The sequence below is a fragment of the Parus major genome, chromosome 1 (genome assembly GCF_001522545.3).
Source record: "Parus major isolate Abel chromosome 1, Parus_major1.1, whole genome shotgun sequence".
Classification (NCBI taxonomy): domain Eukaryota; kingdom Metazoa; phylum Chordata; class Aves; order Passeriformes; family Paridae; genus Parus; species Parus major.
This window is the reverse complement of record NC_031768.1, coordinates 14,106,671-14,132,320: the sequence shown is the minus strand read 5'-3', so window position 1 is coordinate 14,132,320 and position 25,650 is coordinate 14,106,671. Positions and strand designations below refer to the sequence as shown.

Genomic DNA, 25,650 nt, shown 5'->3' with positions numbered 1-25,650 from the left:
TCTCTCTCTTTCTCTCTCTTTCTCTCTCTCTCTCTTTCTCTCTTTCTCCCTCTCTCTCTTTTCTTTTTTTTCATTCACCCCTCTCTCCTGTTTCTCTTTTTTCTTTTCCTTTTTCTACCCCTCATTTTCTATCTTGTTATTGTGTTTGAATTGCAAATGTTCTGCAGATTTTGCACAACTGTACAGAAGAGTGGCCTTTCTGTAGCCCATTTTCAGTAACCTAGATTCAAGTTATATGGATGACAAATCATGTATTAACGTTTGTATAGAATTCTGGATCCAGTGTAAGATTTGTACTATTAGAAGAATATTGTTTGTATAAACTGGACATTTATTTACTGCATGGGTACTGACTTGTATATTAAATTTGTGAGGTTTTTGTAAATTTCTCTTAAAAAATGCTTGACTTGAAATGGATTGTGCTATTGTTCCAAGCATTTAGATTCTCTTGCTATTGTTTTATTGGACCAAAAGTAAATATATTCATATGAAAAACTCTTTATATCTGATGGATGTATATGCACATTGTGTAGTTGATTCCTTGTCAAAACCAAGGCAGTTCAGAAGACTTAGATCTGTTGCTATGCAACAGCCATTCTGCCTGCACTTTACATTAGTAAAGTTAGCTTGATTGCTTTAAAGGTGAAAATTAAACATTACAGTTTTTTAAGCTAGTCTGGTGACAAAGAACATGTGTCCTTTCCATTGTGCTGCCTTCTTTTAAGACTATTAAATGTTCTTCTATATATATTTTTATTGTATTAACTCTCAGCCTAGAAAGGGAACACTGTAAAATTAAATACAATAAATTTAGCTTTTAAACGAACATTTATGGCTCAAGATTCATTTTACTCCATACCAGATTGATTGTGTGGCATCTGACCATTTTGTCTGCATTTCACATATCCATGTATTTTAAAGTACCCCTGTGTGACTTCAAACACTGCCAGTGTGTCCAAAGGGGAGTGACACTACTGCTGATTTGTATGTAGGCAGACACTGAGTAAAGACTTCTGAAAACCTTCAGTTACCTCCCTCCCCTTTGTACTCTTCGATGAAAGTAAACCTTTTTTGACTGCAGGGTTCTCACATGTAGCAGTTCAACAGCAACAAAGCATTTTACCCTTCTTGCCTAGTACGTAGTATAACAAATAATACCTTTTCCTTGGAAATACTTGCTACTAATTCTTGTAGGCATCAATTTTTTAGTCTTTATACAGCTCTCTTTCTTTTTGCTTAGCCATAGCATAAAAACTCAATAGCACTTACCAGCTGGGAAAATTACCTCTGATTAAGAAAACAGAAAAGATGGATTATATTTTTTAATATTTGAAAAATCTGACTTGCAACACCTACTAATTGCTATCTAGGTATTATCCAAGAGTCAAGGATTACAGTTCTCACTCATCGCCTCTAAACGTGCTACTTGCTACATCCTTGCTCAGTGAGATCAGCTTCCATCTTTATAAATCCTAGATGTATTTCCTGTGCTGGAGCCAGATTTTCTTGCCTGTTTCCACCAAGCATTTTGCTTATCCAAGCAAAACTTCCACTCTCACATTCAGTGCCACTGCAATTTTCTTCTTCTCCATGACTGCCCTGCTCGCTCATCTCCTGGGATGGATATTCCTCAGCAAGGGAGCTCAGCAGTTGGGCAGCTTCTTCTGCTGGCTATCATTGTCCTGCTCTTCGGCCACCTCAGAGAGCTGGAGCACGGCGCACTGCAGCCCACACCACGGCAGAGGGGCCTTGCAGATCTCTTCCCAGCCATCGTTGTCGATATCATAGCCAACCACGTCTTGCGTGGAGACTTCCAGCGAGTTTTGCCATTTCTTTCCCCCAATGAGAAGAGCTGTTTCCTCTACCACTGCCAGGCCGTAGGAGAATCGATCGTAGATCAGTGGTCTTAACCGAGTCCACTGGTTTTGATCTGGGTCATACCTTTCTATTTCAGAGAAGGGTTCATATAATCCCAGAAAGGTAAATATGGAACCCCTGATTGTTGCCATCTGATGCCCAAACCGAGCAATGCTCATTGGGGCGCGTTTCACCCACTGCCCTTCAAGTGAGCTCAGAGAATAAACGTCATTGCTTGTGCTGGCTGGGGCCGAGTACTTACCCCCAGAGATGTATATGGTGTTCTTGCAAACAGCACTGGCATGGCCATGTATTCTGCATGGCAATTCCCTGGCCTTCGTCCATCTATCTCTGCTGATGTCATAGACTTCCACAGATGAATGCAGCGACCCAGCCTCACCCCTTCCACCAATGGCAAAGATATCCTTGCCTAGGACACAGCAGGAAAACTGGCATCTCTTTTCCAGCATGCCTGTGATTTGGGTCCATGTGTTAAATCTTGGATCATACCGATGGACCTTGTTTGTAACCGATAAGGTCTTTTCAATTTTAGCATCATCCAGGGTACCACTTTGTATTTCCCCACCCAAGACATAGAGGAAGTTCCCCACCACACACACACTGTGGTTTTGCACCCTGTCCTGCAGCTGCGTGAGGGTTCGCCATTTGTGATTGTAAACATCAAAGGCCACCACATCAGTGACGAGCCCCTCACTGGCTGTGCCTCCCCCCAGTAGAATGATCCGAGTTTTCTGGTTCCTCAGTGTGGTGGAGTTATCCTGGAGGACAGGCTGTTTGAATACAGATGTGTGATAATTTATTGCTTTTATGATCAAGCACTTAATACCTGCTGAGAGGGACACTTCTGACTGTGTGTAGGTTTTTCTCAGCTCTTCCACTGGGATGAGACCATATCTTATGTGCTCTAGAAGGCTGCTTGCATGATCCAGCCTGGATTTATCCTGCTTCAACCACAGCAGGACAAGATTTAACAGGCGGCATTCTTCCACCATGGGGAGATCTGGTGATTGAATCACTGCTAGCAAAGACCTGAAGTTCAGCTCGAGAAGTCCTGACAAATCCAAGTCCAGCAGCTTCCAGATATTTTTGATAATGTATTTTTCTGTGGCTGCTAGGGCATCTGGCAGGTAGAACTTCCTGGCCACGTTGGCAGAGAAGCAGCAGTTTTCCAAGGCAAGATTGTTAACTAAGTACTGACTGCACAAGCCAATAGCATCAGACACTTGCAAGTAGCTTGCAGCTTCCAAGGTATCCTCCAGGCTTTCAAAGGAAAGGGGCAGCAAGGATGTGTAAATGAAATCCAGGATGTGCTGGAGCCCGGTGGGTGAGATAACTTGTAGGTGAATGACATTGGCTTTAGACTCTTGGGTATAACTTTTGAACATGGCTCGGAAGTAGTCGCTGGAGCATGCCAGCAAGGACTTGTGTGCAGGAAACTCGTTTTCTTTCACTTTCAGCAAAATATCACAGAGAAAACCCTCTGACCTCAGGCTCTGGTATTGGGCAAGCACGGCAGTGCAGTGTGCTTTGCAGTAGGACAGGAAGTAGCTCATGGCAGACAGTGCAACGCTTTCCCTTGAGCTATTACAGGTAAAATGCAATTAGATATTGAAACAGCTGCCTTACTCAACAGCCATTGCCTGAATGCCCAGCAGACCTCCAGCTGTTAGAGAAAAGCTCAACCCCAAAAAAAGTCAGTCTCTTGCCTGGCACAGGGGGACAGTTAGTAGATTTAAAGTGAATTCAATTCATTCCTTTACAGAAAAATTAGCTGAATGTCATATCAGCTGTAGGATGCTTACTTTTCTTGTCTCCACAAGTTGCGCAAGGATGAGGAGTCCACAGCTGTGCCGAGCACTTGCTTGGCCGGCCATCAGGTGACAGATGAGGGAGCTAGATGACAATTCCAATAAATGGCCCGTCGTGTCTGCCCAGCCGTCGCCCCCAGCCCTTCTCGCTCCACAGGCAGATCAAAGGGATCCTCTCTGGCTGCCAGCGCGTGGCTCTGAGCAGACACGGATGAGAAGAGAGCGCTGACTTTTCTCCTCGTTTGGATTTTGAACTCCAATCAGTTTAGACGTCACCACCCCTGGGACAGCAGCCCCCTTTCCGTCCTCTTTCCGCACGCTCTTGGGAAGCCTCAGCCGAAGATCAAATCAGCGCTCAGGGATTATTACAGGAAGATTTTCTGAGCCCATAAATCTTTCCCCGGCAGCCACTAAGACAACCAAAATACCGTGATTAGTCACTGGTTCGATTTGACATGCATTTCTGGCTCTTTGCTTCACGTGACACCTCCATAGCTCACAGCTACCAGAATAGCCACAGGCTCATCCCCTTGTCCCCCTCGCCTGGGAGCCAGCCCCGGGCGGGTGAGAAATGGGGCCAGGGACTGGGGTGGACAGAGGAGCTTCCAGTGACAGCCACAGCCAAAGCAGCTGACTTGGAGTGACCTGGCTGGAAATCACAAGGGTAACACATTCGCACAAAGTGGTGACAAAAATAGATTCCCCCAGTTCGGCCAATAAACCAAATTCTGTTTATAGAGGAGGCTTTGCATAATTGTCCTCTCAGTTATCACCTGGGAACAAACCCAGAGCCCCCAGGGATGGGCCAGAGCTGTCTTGCTCAACTTTCTCACTTTCAGTTTGTCCCAATTAGAAGCACTTACACAGGGATTATCCCTGATTTTCACCTGGGCACTTCAGGGTCTAATTTCTACCAGGAATAGCAGCTCTGGGCAGGCTACACATTCTGACCTCATAAAGCTTGCTTTTATTTCTTCTTTTTTTTTTTCCTGCATAACTCTGGATGGAGGTGTTCAGTAATCTCCTCCCAACACCTTTCTTTCAAATCAAACACCCTCAGGACTTGCAGACCTTTGCCAGGGTTGTTAAATGCCTGATCATTTTGCTGCACTGTGAGCCAGCAGACTTGGGAGCAGAGAAGAATCCCACAGGACTGGAAAATTTTGCTTTTTGCTTAAGCCCAAGGTAAAGTCTTTTTACTGTATTTGTTTATATTTATTTATGTGATGTCATTAAATTCTGGCTTACTCGTGTAGCTGAGCATTCTTTGGAGCTGACTGGATCCTAATATGGACTGTGCATGCTGTGTGACTGTTCCAGTGAGCTTAAACTTTCCTGCTAAACAGACTGATACCTACACATGCTCTGCTCTGTTTGTGGGGAAGGACTCCAAAAAACATAATTTTTTGTTGCTGTATAGCTCTGAAAACTGATTTCCTTCTTGAATCCACTTTCTATAATGAGATCTATTTATAGACCATAAATCAGGATTTTGCTAAAAGATCTGGCTCTTTGTTAGCAACACAACTTGTTTGGGCAGTAGGGATAAAGGAGAAATTGGATGCTTGTTTCTTTTTCCCAGTGGTTTTGCCTATGTTCACGTTGGGACAATTCTAAGGTATTTCAGGTGTTAGCAAAGCTGTGCAGTTGATTCCAAGCTTCAGTTTTGATACTTCTCCTGTTTTGGAAGTAGAGACCAAAGGCCAGGTTCCTCTGTCACCCCTTGGCAGTCCCAGTGAGTCCCAGTGGTGAGGGACCAGGCCTTAAATGCTCCCACTCCTGGAGACAATGCTTTCCCCAGTTTAACTCCATCAGGTACCAGATTTCTGTAACAGGAGGTGCAGCTAAACCTCCACTGTTTTGAAATAGCAGGTGGGTGGGCACTGTCCATCACTACTTCCCTAGGAGCATGAGGTGTGGGGCAGGTGAGCTCAGGAGCTGTGCCTGCAGCACAGGGCTGAGTTTGAGGAGAACTCCTGCAGCAGTTTTGGCATATGAACCTCCTGACATCACCTCCTCCTCACCAACAGTCCTTGTCCTCCACCAGACCTTAGCCTGGGCTGCCACAGCTTCTCTGACACAGCCAGGAAGTGGTGCACAGGGAGAAATGGGGAAAACCCAAAACCAGAAGAGCAGAGAGGTTCCTGTGGCCAGGCCAGGTCTCCAGCCTCCCTCACAGTGTGAGCTCCCAAGCAGATGTAGGCCAGCAGATGTGAGCAGGGGTTGGGTGTGTGGCTGGGGATGCACCACCAGCAGAGACCCCGTGCACAGAGCCGGGCTGGTCTGCTGTGGAGCCAGGGCCACCAGCCTGGGGAAGTGCATGTGCTGAGAAATCCCACAGAACAGCTGGGATTAGGGCACATAAATAAATCCTGCTCCCCCCAGATCCAGATGTACCTGAAAGAGGTCAACTTGGCCAACTGAGGGTATTGCCAGGAGCAGCCAAGGGATATTTCTGACCCCCGTGCAGCACTCCTGCCTCTCAAATGATGCACTCCCAGTCAGAGGCAATGTGCCTTTTCCTCACCCCCAGCAAGGCCAGGCCAGGCACTGCCCGGTCTTGCACCACTTTGGCTGGCAAGTGTGAAGTACCAGCACAAGCTCTGTCACTTCAGAGAGGCCAGCAGGGCTCAGTCTGAACACTCCAGCCTGTGCCCAGGGTGACTCCGTGTTGACTGGTTGTGATCACTTGCTTTCCAAATGAATCCCATCCGTGGGTGGCTGTTTATACAGGTCAGTGGCTGGTGCTGATTTAACTGAACTGATTTAATACCAGTGCCAGGTAAGCAGGTCCTATAATTGTATGCAGATTTGCTGTGCTATTCCCTCTCAAACCTACTTCATCTTCATGGCAAGCCAGCTAATAGAAGTAGTAAGAATCATGGTGCTTATAAAACTGTTTATTTGAGTGGTGATTTTTTTTTTCTTTGGCTTATAATTGAAATAAAACCACATCTTTTCCAGTCCCTTGCTCTGCAGTGATAAAAAAAAAAATGAAAAAAAAAAATATCATTATCAAAATGAAGTTTTTCCCTACTTCACTTTCAGGCAGCTAGCCTTGTCTTACTAGGGACCTTGCTCAGCCAAGACCCTTCTTTGTCAACAAACAAATTACCTTCATGCAGCAGCTCAGGTCTCCAGCACCTTTGGAAGAATATTTAATGTCCATTAGTAAGAGAACAGACAACGACTAAACAGCTAACTTACAAATCTCAGCATGAGACCTAGCGCTAAGTGGGATGCAGTCAAACCAGGATCTTATTTTCCTCAGGCGCAGTTTGCTAATGTTTGACTCACTAGATGGTGCTTAAAATTAGGGAAATATTAGTGTTTCAATGATGCTGATTTGCTGGGAATAGATAATACATTTTTAATCATGTGCATCATTTAGACTTTAAATTAGATTTCAGGTTTTCAGTATGTTTTCTGTTGAAGTGATTGCTCTACTACAGTAGGCAGTCTGAAATAAAAAAAAAAAAAAATTCAGATGTGTGCTGTGAAAAATGTTGGCTTCCACACGTGCAGAGGTTTTTTTCCTATACAAAATTGAAAAATGGCCCAAGTTGCAATGCCACATTCAATTTAATATTGCAAGTAGGCCATTGGTTAACAAAGAATTTAATTATTATTTTTAATTTTGCCAATTATTTTTTAGGAGTAAAGATTACAAAAAGAGTTGTACAAGTGATATTAGGTTCATTACTAACAAGTGGCTTACTATAAAATATTTGTTACAAAAAATTCCACAGCAGAGGATTACCATGCTACATTTTGTTCCAAAAGAAATCAGTGCAGTCCAGAAGACAACAGAGTAAATATTTCAGATGCTTGATAATGTACCACATGAACAAATAACAGCAAAATGAGCCAAGTAATGAGTATAGCCATACAGGTTTCCTAGAAGTGCTAATCAGAAAGATCATATTGATTTAAGTTGCCTCGTGAAAATCTTTGAACTACAGTCTGTTCTTCATCCTTGAATAATCATTCACAGTAGTATTTGGGTCAGCACATCTATTTAAAGAAAGGATGTTTAGCCCAGGAAAGCAGTCCTTAAGAGCAAAACAGTAAGAGGGAGGAATTTTCTTGCAGCTGAAAGCAATGTCTGGTGAGATCATGTCTGAATATAAAAGCAAGAGGGAAGGTTCCCAGCTTGCATGAGATGGGTTTAGGCTGTGAGGGTTCCATTTTGGCAGGGTGAGTGGTGCTGCCTGTGGCTTTAAGCACTGTCTGAGTGGTGCCCACAGGAGACTGTCCCTATGAGCTGGGGGAGCAGGAAGGCAGCATAAAGAGTGCCTCCCCCAGCCTGTCAGAGGAGTTCTGCAAACCCTCAGCACCCTGGATCCATCCATGTGCCACCTCAGAGGGGTCTGTGTCTGGGGACAGTGCTGGCAGCAAAAACTGTGAGTGCAAGGATCTGTCTGTCTCCAAGGAGAAGAGAGGTTTGGTATGGTCAGGAGTCAGAGCAGGGATCCCAGCCAAAGCCTGCTGCAAGACCTTGGCTGTGTGGCACACTCCTGTGGCTCTCTGGAAAAAGAGGAGGAAAGGAGGAAATACCACTGGCACACCTGGGCTGGGAGTGGCCATGTCCCAGCTGAGTTACTCCAGCATTAACCACACCTGTGCAAGAAAGCATCCTGTGTCAAATTGTGAAAGGCAACATGGAATAACAGACTTTCAATCAGACAGTGCCTCATTTATTTCCTCTCCCTGTTTTTTCAGGTTTCTTTTGCCTCCTGTGAAGACAGATGTTGTTCCAGCTTCCACTGCCATCTCAGTGGGTTAGACATGAGCTTCCCTGGTGAATAAAACACAAGTTGGAAAAATTTTGACTTTGGTTCCCATTCCAGAGCAACTGCAGTGGGATGAGTCAGGCACTGCAGCCACAGGATAATGAAAGAGAATGTGTATTTTAATGAGCCCATTTCAGAGCAGATGCACTAATAGCTTTCACAGCACCTCACTGCTGAGGGTGGAGGGCTGTTAGGGGTTCATCTGTTCCTGCGATGGCCAGGTGGCACCAGAGATGCTCTGCACTGAGCCCTGGCTTTCACCCCTGGGCAGGCAGTGCTGCCTGTGCTGTTATTGGAGCAGAGAGGGACCTACAACCCCTGCCCAGGGGCATCTTCCCCCTGCATCCAGATCAGAGATGCTCACAGACACCTCTGGCTGCTGACTTTGCACAGCATGGGTATGCACAGCCCTAGCGGAAGCTGCTCTTTTCTCATGGGTCCCTTCCACAAGTATGAAAGCCCCCCTGCTATAAAAGGACAATTTCTGACCCCCAGGTGGTATTCCTGCCTCCCAAAGACCTTTAAAAGACCAAAGACCTCTGGTTAAACTTTGGTTAAACCTCTATCCAAAGACCTGCTGATTTAACTGGGTTCCCAGCCTCTATTTGCTTGGGTGCAGGTAGTGGCAGCAGCTGCAGCTTTGGGCTATGTGACCACTGGTGGCAGCAGGGCTGGGCTCTCCCACCCAGCAGCTCCCAGGCACACAGCCTGTCCAGCCTGACCTGCTATCCATGGTCATACATGCATCCAGCACAAAACCCCTACAACTGGGATACACACCTCAGGTCTAAGAAAAGGGTGAGGAACTGGGGACTAGCCTCCAGGGTTCAGTGGTCTTTGAATCCATTTACTTGTAATTAGAATGAGGATGAGTTTTTATAGAGATGTAAGGAACAGCCAGTGATCTGAGGCCACAGAGGAGAAAACTGACATTTTCCTGTATTGGGATGCCACAGAAATGAAGTAAAGCTGCAGTGTTGAAGTAAAGCTGCATGTCTCTGAAACCAAGGTGCTTTTTACATAAGCTGTTAGGATTCAGCTATCCTCTTCAATTTTCTAATTCACATTCAAGCAAATGCTCTCCAAGACATGGGTTGTTGGTGAGCAAAGTAAAGGTTACACTGTAATCAGCTGCTGTTACTGCATGAGATAATGAGAACCTGATGTCTACACTCAGCCGATCACTAAAGGTGTTCCTAGGGTCCATACACTACTGTCGTCATGGTTGTGATCACTGCCAGCAGCACCATCTCATTATCTCATGACTTAGACTTGGTCCCTCCACGTCATGGAAGTCCCAGGCTTATCCTTGGGACTGCAAGGATTGCACCTGCACATGCTGATTCTTTTTCATTTACTCACAAGCTCTCAGGTTTGAGAGTGGGTGAGCATCCATGGGTGAAGTGCAGCTGGAATTAATTGCACATGCCAAAGGATGAAGGATGGATGACAAACCACCATGTGTCTAGAAAGCTTTTTTTCCTCAATGACTCTTGACTGAATAAAGCCATACTGGAGTGTGACAAAGGCATTGCTGGAATGTGTGTCATTTACCCCCCTAATCTCCATGAGTTACGGACTGCTGTGTGACTAGCAAGCCTCTCTGATCACTTGCCAGGCTGATCTCAGAGCCAGTCCATAGTGGCATAAGGTACTGGTGGCCCTGCTCACCAAACAGGAAGAAAGACAACTCCCTCCACACCAGACAGTCTCTAAATTCCACTCCTGAAATTCCTAGGATAGTTACAGAAATTGTGTATGCCAAATTTTCACCTCCAGGCCAGGGTCCTAACAGACCATGCAGGATTTCAGCTATCTCCCCTCCTTCCCTGGTACGATCTGGATGCCAACTGTGCATGCACATAAACTGTGGATAGCAGTGAGCCAAACACCTCATCTCCAAGTCACTCTCCAAGAACTAATCTATGAGCTCACTTTCATTAATTTTAATTTTGAGTTCTTGTGACAGGAACAATGCAAATATTGACTCTGTCATGGAAGTGCAAAGGTTTGCCTGCACAGAAAAAACACATAGATAGTGTGCCCAAAACAGCTTGAAAGGCTGTTCTATATTCAGCAAGTTTATTTTGGTCTCATCTGTCTAGGATAAGGATTGACATAAGTGACTCTTGAAGGGAGTGACCACTCATGCCCTGGGCCCCAGCAGTGTGCACCTGGCATGACAGTGCAGCAGCATCTTCCTGGTACAACAGCAGAGTTTTCAGGGGGCCTTTCCATTTTGCCTGAAGCAGGAAAATCATTGCTCTGTGTTAGTTCTTCTGTCACACTCAAGAAAAGAAACTGCAGACAAATGAAGAAAAAGCAGGTGAAGAGGACAGATGGACCTGAAACTCTCTGGGGGGAAACACAAACTTTGAAATGTCTAAGAGCAAAACACCTTCCCAATACTGTGAAGACTTACCTGTCCATTCATCTTCCAGGTGGCCCATCTCTCCAGGGCAGCTGGTATCTCTCAGCAGAACCATGGGACTTGTCTGACAGTGTAAGTCAGCAGCCCTTGGATGCACCACTCCAGCCATGCCGAGGCACCCAGCAATGCACCTGGGGCAAGCACACACCCTGCTCAGGAATGCAGGTCAGCCACAGGGGTGATCTGGGTTGACTGGCAAAACTCCTCCTGCAGTAAAGAGTGGCTTTGCAGATGAAGGTGGGGAATACAGCTCAACAGGATGCCAGGTTCTGCCAGAAAATTCTTAGTCCTCACACACAAAAAATAGTACAGTTGCACCTTCCTCCTCCACTAAAGAAAGCAGTGCTGGTGTCAAGGAACCTCCTCTGATCCCAACAGTTATTTCCAAGGCGAAGATGCGAACAAGAGCTGAAGTTCAGTGAGAAATGTGGTTAAATGGCACTACCACACAATCGTGTCAATTCAATATCCTAGCATTGAAAGGTGGAAGAGAATAAAAATAAGTGTATATGCCTCAATTTTTTTTAATTACAAGTAATTACACAATTAATATTTTCTGGAGGTCATTCAAGGACAGCAATACAATAGTTTAGGCCAACCTGACCATCTTGAAAGGGTGCAACTATGGCTTTTCTACCTTTCGTCATCTTCCAGTCTTCCTCTTTGCTGAATTATGGTCAAACAAGCGAGTTACCACAGAGAAAATTTCCTGAATTTGCACGGAGAAGATGACAAATGTGGTCAGAGGAAACCTGATTTCAAAAAGTAATTAGGTTTATATATGTAGAGCAGTAGATAATCTCTCTGCCTGCACCTTCATTTAGCTCACAGTAACATATGAATATGCCTACAGCCCTAGCAAAAGCACCAAACAAAAACAAAAAACACAAAAAGAAAAGTCAAAATATTAGCTTCACAAACTAGACTGGAGGCACACTTTCAGTCCATCATTATGCAGGCAGATACTGTGCACTGCTGGTATAGCACTTCATTACACCAGCTAAGTCAAAACTTCTAAAAAATGCATTGTATTAAGTAAATTCTCCCATACTTCCCAACATCAGCACTCTAACAAAATTTCCACGGTTTGAAGATTATGCTGTCTGGAAAGAAAACACTCAGGTTCAGGACAAACCTTGAAATAGCCATAGCCAGTCTTGACACACACCAGCTGTACACATAAAATAAACAGTCTGTACAAACAAACCGCACACCCTGATATTTCTGCTACTCCTGACTGAGGTTTAGGGGCTGTAAGTTGAAATTATAAACAGAATATGAAAGCAGTCACCATACAAATCACCTGTATGTTTTTCCCCAAGCAGGTTTATTTGCCTTTGATGATATAAAATTGCTGTTAGAAGTCTAACAGATCTTCTGCAGGGAGCTATATTTTGCAATTTTCTTCAAATGAACTTTGTGGTTGCATAAGTATTTTTCAGTACAAAGTTTACAGAGTTATATGGAAATAGAGACTGGTTTTGGTTCCTTCAAAACCAATAGAAATTTTGCCATAAATTCTGTAACAAGCAGAAAGACAACTTTTTTTTAGCACAGAGAAGCTTGGGAGGCTGTCTCAGCTTTATTTTTCCACCTTATGCACTGGCTTTCTCACCTGATATGCAGGGTATAATCAGCTCCCAATGGTCCTGTTAGAATAAAGGTCATTTTAAAGATCAGACCCTTTACAACTGAGCCCCTTATCTGCTATAGAAGAGAGTCTGGTTAGTTTCTACCTACAGCACTTTATTTTTAATGGGTTAACTCTTGCTGAGTAGAGATTAGCAGTGGCTTGTATGGAGTGAGCAGGCCCTGGTGAGCAAGGATAGGGAAGGGCAGCAATAACCTGTGCTAGGCTATTCCCATTCTGCAGCTTTCACTGATGTTTTAGGGAGCAGAGTCCTCAGACATCAGTGTCCAGTGTTATGTGGGTGCCCTGATCTCACCTGGGTTACTTCAGAAGCAATGTTTCCTACTGCTTCAACTTCTGGAAATGTTTAATTAAATGATAAAAAGGTTGATTTTTTTTTTTTTTCCTGCTAGTCAGATCAGACATTCTCCTGATCTTCCTCATATTTTCAGAAAAGAGTTACTTCAGAAAATACTGCCTTTCTACAGCTTCTGGAATTGCAACACATTGCCATAAGTCCCCCCCCCCAAAAAAAAAAATACTGCAGAGAGCTTCAGTTCCTATAGGCCATTTGTGGTTTCCCATGTACTGAAATTCTCAACTAAAAAGACAAACAAGAGGATGAACAGGCATAGCTAAGACATCAGAAACAAAAGTATTCAGGTCATTTTCAAAGGCAGAAATAGCAGTTAGAGGCCTAGGTCCCATCAGGCAGCTAAACAACCCTAATGGCCATTGCTCCTCATGACAATGTCCTTCCCATTTAGCAAAACACAGTGATTCTGTTATCAAGGTGACACCAAACTGTCTGATTTGTTCAGGACAGTGCTGTGTGCAATAGGCACTTTTGAAACACTCAGAAAGTGCTGGAAACTGCCCTCCCATGAGGCCACTACTGTAAGTCACTGCAGTCAATAAATATTTTTGCTCTTAATTGTTTGGGTTTCTCTTAGAAACAAATATTTACCAGCTTCTGGTTTGCACAGTCTTCTAAAGGTCACAAATGCTAGCTCCAAGGGGAGCCAGGCTATTCAACCTTAAACTATTTAACCTTGGTTTCCTGTGGCTGCCTGCACAGCCATAAAAGCAGGCATCACTATGGGATGTATGTGCAAGGATGGAGGGGTAAAGTTCTTCTTCCCTTGGCCCATTTCAGCATGTTATTTTTAAAAGCTTACGTGTTCAGAGATGAAAATAGACATCTTCATTCTGCTTATCCTTTTGGATAGGTTTGATATGTTGAACACTAATGGTATGCTGGGAAATTAGAATTACTTTCTCATTTAAATGGATGAAGGGAAGAGAAAAGGATTTTCTTGTGATTGTTATTAGTGGTGAAAGTTTGTATTAATAATAAAAAAAGGTTCAGGTTTTCCAAAATATCTTTAGTCTTTCTATGTCCTCCACACAACTAGATGTGGGAATCTGTAGCTCCAGAAAAGCTTCAATTCAGCTACTAGTCTCAACTTCCTATGATGTCTATCAGTATTTCTTATACCTACCTTTTATTTCATCATGACCAAAAATTCCAGCCAGGAGAATTGCTGGGGAACCTATAATCCAACTTTGTGCCTTGACTCTTTTCATGCTGACTCTTTACATTTGAACAGCATAATTCCTGATTACACCAATCACTGCATGCTCATTTGGGCTCCTCGCTTGTGAAGATAATAAAATGTGTTCTGAGCTACACCTTCTGCATAGTGAAGCAGTTTGGGATTTGACTTTTAAACTTTTAGTCATCTATCCTCTTCCTTTTTTCCTTGTTTTGGTTTTGGTCTGTTCTCTAGTGGCATTAGAGAAGGTGGAGCCTCCCAGGATTGGGAACCATGAGTTCTTCTGCGTGCTATCCTTCTTGCTTGGGTTCAGCAAGAACCAGCTCACTTTCCTTTAAGACTCATTGTTTTTGTCATTTGACCTAGAAAAATCACAAGAGACCAAGGTCCCCCCTTGCATGTAGGTCAATCATGTCTTGGGAAATATGAGGTTTGCTTTCTCATCTCTGGGATAGAAATCAATAAGGTTGTCATAATTTTCCAATTTGATTGCTATGCTGAGTGTTTCTTACAGAGGCATAACATGTAATATCTCAGATAGATGTTATATATATGGAGGCCAATAATAACAGCTTTAAAATAGGAAGCAGTTTTTAACTAAAGATAACTAAAGGCTAGGACAAACTGCCTAGGGAGGTTGTGAGGTTGCCATCATGCATGGTATCATCTTTAAAGTGTGCTACAGAGAATATATTTCTTACAAATCTGCCTGGAGGCAAGGAGATGGATTAGATGCCATTTTGAATCCCTCTGAGGGTTGTACTTAAGAATCTTCTGCTTTTAATAAGCATTCAGTCACAAAGTCCTCACGCCTTGGTGGTTCACACAAGTGATTTTCTAAATAGAGGCAGTTTACTGAAAAACAAAAGCTTTAAATAGGAGAAAGCCTGGGATGCATGCTGGTGTGTGATGCTTTAGAGACATCATAATTGATGTTTGCAGAATTTACTAAGTGTGTCAGTAAGCTGAGAATGTCCAGGACAAAGGGCATGCAAAGTGTCTGCCTGAAAAGCACTTAAAATACTGCCTCTCTTCACAGGAGGAGCCATTGGAAGGTCAGTGCCCAACATCACTGCTCTTTATGAAGCTGCTTCCCAGGGATGTCATGACTTGAGAACTTCTGCCAAGATAGATCCATAAAAAATGCATTTTTGACAACTGAATGAAGAAGTGTGGAAAGGAACTCAACCACCACTGATGTGAGAGCTGTTTTTTCTTGTTTTTTCTCCTACATGACATAAAGATAAATAAAACAGGTAATTTTCTTTTTTAGAATGATAGAGGAGAAATATTATCTTGTTCTGTACATTAGTAATTTGCATTTCTGGATGTCACTTTCTTCTCTCTTTTCTTGAAGAGAAGGAGCAAGGTGTGCAAAATATTGCTAAGCCAAAAAAAACCAATAAGCAAGACTAACAGCAGCCATATTCTTCTATCTGATTCATGCTGTGCCATACCAAGTTGAAAGAGGTGCAGAAGAGAGACCCCCATGAAGAACTGGAAGCTGCTCTTGGTACCAAGTTTTGCCAGACAATGCAACACCAGTGAGACTGCTGGGGCACAAGAAGACAAATTCTGGAGGAATAATATCTCCACCTTGACATACATTGTGTTTCCTGAAATCCTGCAGTGCAAAATCACTTCCTCAGTGTGCTGGTTCACTTGCTGCTCCAGCAGGACAGAAGGACTTCACAGAGGAAAACACAGCTACACTAAAGAAGTTCACAGAGGGATGAGATAGTCACAGCTTTGTGAGGAAGGACTAGAAATCTTGGGCACTGGGCTTTTCCCCCACAGATGTGAGGAGCTCCCTGAAGGACAGCAGGGAAGGAAGCTTCAACCAAACAGGCTAGATGGGTGCAATCCCAGGAGAGACCTGGGACCAGCAGAGCCTGGGTTTTGCTGGAGGGAAGAGGAGGGAAGGAGAGGAGCCTCCCTGGCCTGCATGCACCCCAGCAGGAAGGGGTTTGTGAGGCTGTGATCCCACCTCATGTTTCTCTGAATCAAGGCTCCTCCAGAGCTCATGGCCTGCTGGGGCTCTTTTGCAGGTGGAGGTTGGTGATAAATCCATGGTGCAAACCAGCAGAGCTTCACTTACACCTGCAGCTGACCTGGCCTTTGGGTTTAAGTCAGAACACAGCTGATTTCAGCTGCCTTGCTGGATGTGTGGCATAAGCAGAGCATGTTCTTCCCATCCCAAGGGCTAGGGAAGAACCCACATGCCCCATTTGAGTTGTGACTATACAAATTTGATGTTGAATGAATTTTCTCAACTATGTGGTGCCGTCCAGTGTTGTTTTCCCAATCTCTGTAGAGCACTTACCCCTCACACTGCCCTGCTAATTCCTCTTAGTGTGAGGATGCTCAGGAACATTTTATTGGAGAAACAGCCATAGCAGGGAATTAAGGGGTGGCCTCATTCAGACATGTTAGTAGTGGCTGAGTCACTGGGATGTCATTCAGGCATGAGGACAGACTGTGAAGGCCTTCAGATCACATGCGTGCATGACATTTAGAAGAGGTGGGTGACCTCACAGGAGATTATCTGAGAGATCTAAATTGGCCATAGAAAGTGGCATTGGAGGCCTTCATTTACCCTTGATAACCTTCAGCAATAAAAACAGAGGATGAGCATACGGATGTGCATGCAGGGACTGTGCGAGAAGTGCCGAGAACATTGTGAAGGCCAGAGAGCTGGTAAACCATACCCCAGCTCCAGTGACAGGTGTCTGTCATGGAAAGGGGGAGAAGGAGGACACTATGTTCTTCACAGGGCAGAGCTTTGTTTTATTTGATTTTGTGTTGTGTACGTTTTCTACCAGTCTGTGCAATAAAACATTTAAGAATTTGTGCTTTTTACCTAGTTTCTGTAGGAAAGCACAAATCTGAATATTCTCCTGACCTTTTTAATTCTAGATCACCAGGCCAGACTTGTCAGCAACAGTGACAGCAACTAGCAACACTGAGAAGTAGAGCCCTACTTATTCAAACCCTGCTGTTTCTTCCACTGCTCACCAGCATCTCCCAACCAGCACGTCAGCACACAAAAGGACTGTTGGGGGAAGCAAGGAGAAAGATGGTTTTCCAAAACAATCCAAAGGGCCTCAAGATTTATCCTCAAGTCTTTGGCCTCCTCTAGGCATTTATCTCTCATGGTTCAGTCCAACACGTATCTTTCACCAACCTGTTGGACCTGCTCGGATGAACCTGCTGAGCTATCTGTTTGAAAATTTGGGAAGAAAGACATGGGATGGCAGAAGGGATTTTAGAATCACAGAATCACAGAATTGCTTAGTTTGGAAAAGACAGGATCACCAAGTCTTGCCTTTAACCCAGCACTGCTAAGTCCACAACTAAACAGTGTCTGTTGCCCTTCTCTGGACTCGCTCCAGCCCCTCAATGTCTGTCTCGTAGTGAGGGATCCAAAACCAGATACAGGATTTGAGGTGTGGCCTCACCAGTGCTGAGTACAGGGGGACAATCACTGCCCTGGTCCTGCTGCCACACTATTGCTGCCACAGGCCAGGATGCCATTGGCCTTTTTGGCCACCTGGGTGCATGCTGGTTCATTTTCAGCTGCTGTTGACCAACATGCCCAGGCTGACCCTTCTACACTGCACAGCTTTCCATCCATTTTTCTCCAAGTATGGAGTGTTGCATTGGGTTGTTGTGATCCAGGTGAAAGAACTGGTAATTCCCTTCACTGAACCTCATACAACCTGTCCACATCCCTCTGCAGAGGGATGTTTTCTGCCCTCCAGCAGATCAACACTCCCACTTGGCTTGATGTCATCTGCAAACTGACTGAGTTGATAAAGATATTAAACAGGGCTGGCCCCAAAACTGAGCCCTTGGTTACCACTTGTGAGCAGTTGTCTTCTGAAAGTCGAAGTTCTGCTGATCCCCTCCTTCTCCAAGAATCGAAAACTTTTATTGTTTCATGATGGCTTTGCCCAAGACACCCTCCAACAATCACCTCACCCATGAGCTCTCTATCCACAAGCAACGGGTCCAGCAGGGCACCTCCCCTGGTTAGCTTGCTCACCAGCTGTGTCAGGTCATCTTCCACATACTCCAGGAACCTCCTGGACTCTTTTCTTTCTGCTGTGCTGTATTTCCAGCAGACAGCTGGAAAGTTGAAGGCCCCCATGACAAAAAGGGCCAGTGATTGTGAGATTTCTCCAAGCTGCTTAGAAGAATATTTCATCTGCCTTATGGGGGACTTGAAATCACTCTTCTCCTTAACCTATTTCTCAAAGCAGAAACCTACACCTAGGCTGTCTTCTGCCTCTCAGCCCCACCTTCCATATATAATTTTCTATGAGTTCATCCCACTTGCACTATTCTCTTGCACTTGACAAGTTGATTTACTGTATAGGGTTTGCATGGCCTGGCTTTTGGTAGCAGGGGGTATACAGAGATGGCTCCTGAGAAGCTGCTGGAAGATTCCACTTTGTCTGGCAGAGCCAATGCCTGGTGGCTCCAAAGATGGATGGGCCACTGGCCAAAGCTGGGACAATCAGAGATAGTGGTAACACCTCTGTGATAACATATTTAAGAAGAAATCAAAATAAAAGTTGTGGCACAATTGTAAGTTTTGGCCAGAGAAGAGTGGAGTGAGAACATGTGAAAGGAACAAATCTGCAGATATTGAAATCAGTGAAGAAGGAGGGGCAGGAGGTGCTCCAAGTGCTGGAGCAGAGATTCTCCTGCAGCCCCTGGTACAGCCCATGGTGAAGAAGTTGTGCCCCTGCAGCCCATGGAGATCCACAGGGATGCAGAGATCCACCTGCAGCCTATGGAGTAGCCCCACACCAAAGGAGGTGGGTGCCTGAGAGAAGGCTGTGGGAGACCTGTGGAAAGAGGGGCCCTCCTCCCATGCTGGAACAACCTGTCCTGGGAGAACTGCACTCTATGGAAGAGAGACCCATGCTGCAGCAGTTTGAGGGGGACTGTTGTCCATGAGATGGATTCACATTGGGAAAGTTCATGGAGAACTGTCTGCTGTGGGAGGGACCCCAGGGTGCAGCAGGGGAATGACTCCTCTCCCTGAGCAGTGGGAGAAGCCACAGGAGATGAATCCCCATTCCCTGCCTCTCTGCACTGCTGGAGTAGGAGGTGGAGGTGAAAGGAGAGAGGAGTGGGGGGAAGGTGTTTTTAAGGATTTACCTTACTTCTCATTATCCCACTCTGATTTTGCTAGCAATAAATTCTGTTCATATCTCTAAGTTGAGCCTGTTTTGCTCTTGATGGTATTTGATGAGTGATCTCTCCCAGTCCTTATGTCAACTCATGAACCCTTTGTTATATTTTCTCTCTTCTGTCCAGCTGCAGAGGAGAGTGAGGGGCTTTGGTGGGTGCCTGGCAGCTGGCCAGTGTCAACCCATGACATCTACTTGTATGGATCCTCTTCATGCCCAAAAAAAGTGTGAATCCTGCCCCTTGTGTCCAAACTTGCCTCACATGGTCAACAGCTATGTGTTAAGGATAGAAGATAATGTACTGCATCATCACAATGTTCAGTTCAGCTGCATGATGACTTCTGCATTTCTGCTCATGCCAGGGCTTGGATTGTCAGTCTCATGTTGGAAGGGAGACGTGTTATGGACCACTAAAACCCTGCAATTGCTCATCTAGGCAAGTGTTAGATGGAAATGAGAAGCCCCCGGATCAGATGAAGATTACTCTCATCAGAAACTATTGCAGTACCTGTAAAAAACATTCACTATGAATGAAGCATCTGTAAGAAAGACAAATTTAATTCCAGTTTCACTAAAGATACAGCAAAGGATTAAATCACTTTTCACAGTAGGAAGTCCAGACAGAATCATATTTAATTACCAGACAAGCATTAGCATCCACCAGTGCTTAAGAAACCCACAGCTGGTATCAGGGTCCGAGAACTCTCCCTTCGCTTGTACTTGCAGTCAGTCACCAGTTTTCTGCAGGATGCCTTTGGAAACATCATAGAATACTGCAAAGTAATGTAGTGGGAAGTACATATAACATATGGATAGGTGTGCTTATTTTATAAATGGCTTTAAACTTATTCCAAAGACACAGGAAAGCTGGATTTTACCAGGTTTGACTGATCTTACATCCAACCCTCGGGGTTTTGTTTTTGTCTCTACAGAATATTTTGTCTTGGGGCTGCTGTATTTTTGAGGACTGAGAAACTGGCTTTAGGGGAAGTTTTCTTTGTATTTATTCATGCACCAATAGTACTAGGCAGCCCATATACCAAAATTAGGATCTTTCTTCCAAATGCATTATTTAATCTGCAAAAACTCATTCAAATTAAATATGCACACATTAGAGAAACTGGGACTTAGTCAGAAGGGCAAAAGAAAATTGTTTCAATATTTTTCCCCTAAAGCTAAAGAAAAGATGAAACTATTTTCATTGGACCATCTTCTGTGATTCTCTTGTCTCAACATCAATTTTTTATAATAAAAAATAGCCAAAGTTCCAGATTTTTTAATGCCTTCTCATAAATAATTTGCAGACTGCATAAAACAAGAGATAAATAAAAGGACCTTCTTTATCACCCTTGTGAGTACACTGAGCATGATCTTGGTGAGATGCCACTGAACTCAGTGAACTGTGCCTCCAGGCTTTGATTTGGGGAACTCACATCCATAAACACAATTGTATGTAACTACACATGTTTTACTGATACAGTACTTAAAGCACTACAGTGGGGCCTTGCTTTTACTGCTTTTTTTTTTTTTTTTTAAACTATTTGCTTTTACTACTAGCTTACACCATCACAGAAAAGACAAAACTGCCAGTTTAATTCTATAATTCAAATTAATGCATAAATTCAAGCCTCCAGAGTTTTAAGACAAATAGCACTATTTGCCTCAGAAATGCAGAAGCCATATAATCTTTTAACTGAAAGTGAATAAACCAGAGTAACCAATGGGGATATATTCAAGCTCCCCAAAATTCTCAGGTAACAGTAATTATTATTATTTTACCTCTATCTTTATCTTTAACTCTAAGATAAATGTGTTTGGATTTTTCTGAGCAGATAATCAGAAAAACCCTTAGAGTGTGATTTTGTTCACTGGCCAGTGATTAAAACACTCTTCCTAAACGGGTTGGGGTCATGCTCCTCATTAGACTAAAGCCTTTGCTATGGGCACTGCATGATACCTATTTCTGTTTTTTCCAACAGAACATATTGCCACAACATTGTTTAACAATTTCTCTTGGTTTAATAAAATCTCTTCTTTGACATTAGGACAGAAAAAAAATTTACAGTGCAGAGCACTGGGTAGGGAGTTAACAAAGGAAGCTCTCCCCCACCTTTCATGCCCAGTGCTTGATGACACAGGGGCAGTACTGTCCCTTTGATTTATTCTCACAGCAGCACTGTACAGAGGCCAGGGCACAGGGATGACACTGAAATCCAGGTATTTTGCTTTCTATCATGGATCCCCCATCGAGCAGGTATGGGGTAGGGCTGGAGGGGAGCTTGTCTCTGGTTCAGCTGTGCTTGCTTTGGTGCAGCCATCCCTCTGGCTCCCCTCTCCAGGGGTGCTCATCAGGGAGGCGTTCATACACACCTGCCAGTGACTTTGGCTCATGCTCACAGACTCCCATGTGACCACAGGAAATGGGCATGATTTTATACAATGATCTATACTGTGTATTTCTGCGCTCATTCTTCATTTTAAGACCTCAATCCTTCCCTAAATTTGTGCCATAATCTAACACCTGGGGGATAGAATTTCCCACGCCAGAAGTACTGGACTGCAGAACTACTTGGGACATCTTTCACTGGCATGTGAGTGCCCTACAGTCAGAACCTTTAAATGAAACCACCTCACTAGCACAAGATGGTTCAGACCAGTTGTAATCTATTTACCAGCTGAGACAGAGAGTCTTCACAGCCTCCTTTTTTCCTAGTACTTAGTTGCTAATTTCATATTTTATTAAGCATTTCTTGTAGTCCTAAGACTTAACTCAGGGTTCTCACTGATCCCTGTTCCCCATTCTGTCAGTGTCAAGGGAGTGTAAAAACTTTTGTTTAAAATAAAACCAAAGCTCATAAAAAGTATTTTTGCCTCTGACCAGTCCCTCCCCACTCTGAAGATGTTTCAGTGGCCCCTGGTGGTACCCCTCCATTTGGAATCAAGGATTTGAAATCTGGCAAAATGTCATGGGGTGACTTTACCTTTAAGATAGCTTCCAGAGCTGGGAAGAAGTTGAAGCTGTGGAAGGCTGATGGGAGTTTTTTCTTGTGACCAATTATTGGTCATTTCTAAGAATTGACAGCAGTTTTGACCATTGAAAACTGAGATTAACTTGTGAACACCACCTTAAGATGTAAAGCCAGGGCTCTCTCGTTCTCTTTGGTTTCTGGCTTCTGAAGAGGTAACAAGGCTCTGTCTCGGCCTCCTCCGCGCTCCAGGCCGGACAAGGCCGCAGAGGGCGGGGGGGAGAGATAAACGGAGCCGGCCGGCCTGGCTTGGTTTGTAGTTTCTGCTGCTGGACTGAAAGCTGAAAACATGAACATCTGCAGCTTTCTAAGACTTTTACTACCTGGATAAAATGTACAGGTTACCCTTTTCTTTCAGAGAGAGAGAGAGAGAGAATCAACATGAAAAAGACATTATAAAACCATCAAAGGCCGTGAAGAAAAGAGTTAAGTTTTAGATGGAGAAGAGAGAATAAGGAGATGCTTTATAAGCTGAAATATTTTTCAGTTAAAGCTATGGAGATGGACTCTAGTGTTCTGAAAAAACTCCTTTAATTCATGACAGAGTATATTGGGAGGAATGGAGTGTTCAAAGTGTGGATTTTGAGCAAAAGGTGGAGTAATTGTGATATAGTGAAGTGCTGGAACAGAGGGGAGAGAAGTAATAGTTGAAGATTTGGGGCCGTTGTATAGGCAAAGAGAAAATTTGTTTCAAGGAAAGCTCACAGAGACGGATGAAGAGAACTTTTGCCTTTGAATAACTCATCCTTTAAAATGACATCCCTAGACTCATTGACCCATAACACACCTCAGAGTGATGTGAAATGGGAGGAGAAAATCTGGTGACAGGAATTCCGGGCAGCTGGCATCAAAAAAATAGAAAGTTATAACAGAAATAGCTTTCTTGTGAGAAACTCCATAGATTAGCAGAAGACTTCTGTTTCTCTACAAAGACTGATGAAAAGACTCTGGCAGGAATTGGGACTGTTTTAAACACCAAAGTTCCGAAGTTTTTTGTCTCTATGTTGTCATGTGAACAAGGAAATAGTTGGGTAGTGGGGGATAAAGGAGTTTTCTAGAAGTTTATTCTGATGTTCTTATTCTTGTAGTTTTGTTAATAAACTTTCTTTATTCATTTTAAGTTTAAGCCTGTTTTGCTCTTGTTCTAATCCATATCTCACAGCAAGAAATAAGTAATTTTTCTAGTAATTTTTTTAGTTACTGCTTTAAAACCACAACACAAAAGAACCATACTTTCCTGTCAGGGATGTTTTTTTTTTCGTTCACCTACACATTCAGGTGTGAAGTCCAGGATGTGGCCCAAACTCTCTCCATCCCCTTGAATTTCCACTATGAAGTTTTCTAACTATAAAAGGGCAGGGGAAATGAGGCTTTACCTTTCCCCAGTTCTCTGAAATTATTATTTTTTTAAGTGAGTAAAGAAAACAAAAGCCAAGGCCCTGACTCATGTCATCTTCAGCACACTTTTGGATCAAGGGATTATGCGTTTTCTCCTTTTTATCATTTCCATACTGGTAGGAACAATGCAGTCTAATATCAGTGTCTGATAATGCAGTGTTGGGGAAAATTGTTCATTTTCAATTGAACAGACATGTTAATCTCATCAGGATGTAACTTAAAGTTGCTCCTGATGCATTCCATCTCTTGACATTTCCATTTCAGCCTATTCTTCAGGGATGTTCACCTCCAAGAAATGCATTAAGGGATATCAGAGCATATAAGGATGATGCAGGATAGTAAACAATGTTGATATTGCATATACAAAGTAAAAAATACAAGAATGCCCTTTTAATTGAGCTGCAGAGAGTACAGCTCCTTTCTAATTTCCTGTACAAAGTAATGCAAATATATGGAAACTTAAAATTCAAAAATAATTTCAGTTAGGTCTTGTATTATCTGATAGAGCATACAAGAATTAAATGGATGTCATTGTAAGTAATATTCAACTTGGAATCTGTTTTCTAACCAGAATAATTATCTTTATTTTATTTGAATAAACAAGAGCCAGGCAGAGAGATTCAAAGTATGTAGAATAGTTTCAATCAACATTAGAAGAAAGTTATTAAAAACAGGTCCTTATATTCCTTTACTGTAAGTAACATAAAAGAGAACAAGGAGGCACAGTGTATTAAATTTCTCTTACAATAGGATCTCATTTCCAAAAATACAATATGCATCAAGCAGTCTTCTTTTATGTACAGTCCATATAATGCAAGCATCAAGGATTAGTCACTCTGTATAAGAGGTGCTGTGATCATACATTACTTTTGCTCTGTGATCATACATTACTTTTGCCCAGCATCCATATTCCAATGTCTCCTTTTGATTTGAGCTTTTGAAGATAATGATCCTCCAACCTACATTCATGAGTGTGTTCCATCAAGGCTGGATGACTGGTTATTTGAATAAAGGTTGCAGGTTTTCTACCTCACATCTTGTATATTTATTGTATAAAGGTGAAGCAAAAGTATCAGAACAGGAATGCAGTGCATTTTAGATTCCAGAGGAAAGGAAACACTTTGTCTCTACAACAAAAGAAGAATTTGGCTCAACTCACCAGAAAGACCATTGATTTTAATATTTTCATTTCCTTTATTACACAATACATGATTCCTCTTCTATAATAGGAACTCACAATAGGACAAAAGGTGTTATATTCCTCATTTATTCTGCATTCTGTGAAGTCATTTAAAAACTCTTTTGCACACATTGACATTTTTCAAATAGAAAGAAACCAAATTAATTGAAAATAATTATGTAATTTTTAAGTTTTTTCTACTGTTGCTCAAGCTTCAAATTACACTATTCCCTGTTCTCAGGTCAAAATCATTCCTATATTCATTGCTAGTTTCTTTGTTCTGTTTCAGCACTACTTTCCTATATTAAACAAAATGGACAACAAGAAAGCATTGATATAAATGTACAAAGAAGATACTTCCTACAGGGTATTGAAGAGTTGGGAAGTTCATGGTCTTCATACAAATATATAAAATATTTGAAATTTTCTCCATTCATTGGAATCCATCCAGTTTCACTTGTCAGACCTATGCAACAGATACAAGAGCAGAAATTAATCATTATCAGTACACTCAGGGGTATTTTCAGATCATGCAGAAAAGCTGTGAGGGGGAGGATACTCCCCACACCTGCAATTTTTCTTTCACTGACAGCACTTGTCTACAGCCAAGCTCAGGGAATGCAAATCTTTGTGATCCACTAGCTTCTCCCACCTACTCTCCAGATCTCTGTCTGATGATACGTCATGATTTTGTCAAGACTTCAGGCCTTTAAAGCCTGGAGCTTTGCCCTTGGTGCAGAGTGCTGGGG

The 25,650-nt window shown here is 43.1% G+C and overlaps 2 protein-coding genes across 3 annotated transcripts in view; both read right to left on the bottom strand.

Moving 5' to 3' along the window:
- Positions 1 to 117: 117 nt before the first annotated feature.
- On the bottom strand, positions 118 to 4,868 carry KLHL34 (kelch like family member 34). Its single transcript, XM_015625128.3, has one exon. It carries the CDS (start codon positions 3,429 to 3,431, stop codon positions 1,644 to 1,646), a length of 1,788 nt encoding a protein of 595 aa, XP_015480614.1. The 5' UTR covers positions 3,432 to 4,868; the 3' UTR covers positions 118 to 1,643.
- Positions 4,869 to 24,285: 19,417 nt separating this feature from the next.
- The window catches only part of SMPX (small muscle protein X-linked), a 39,902-nt gene continuing 38,537 nt past the window's right edge, over positions 24,286 to 25,650 (bottom strand). For both annotated transcript variants that reach the window (XM_015636507.2, XM_015636470.2), the window contains exon 5: positions 24,286 to 25,367. The gene's annotated coding sequence lies outside the window, so the exon portion shown is untranslated. The remainder of the gene's footprint in view (positions 25,368 to 25,650) is intronic.

What these genes read in the sequence shown, in the direction of transcription:
- KLHL34 (XM_015625128.3), bottom strand. Translation starts at nt 3,431, where the DNA reads ATGAGCTACTTCCTGTCCTACTGCAAAGCACACTGCACTGCCGTGCTT.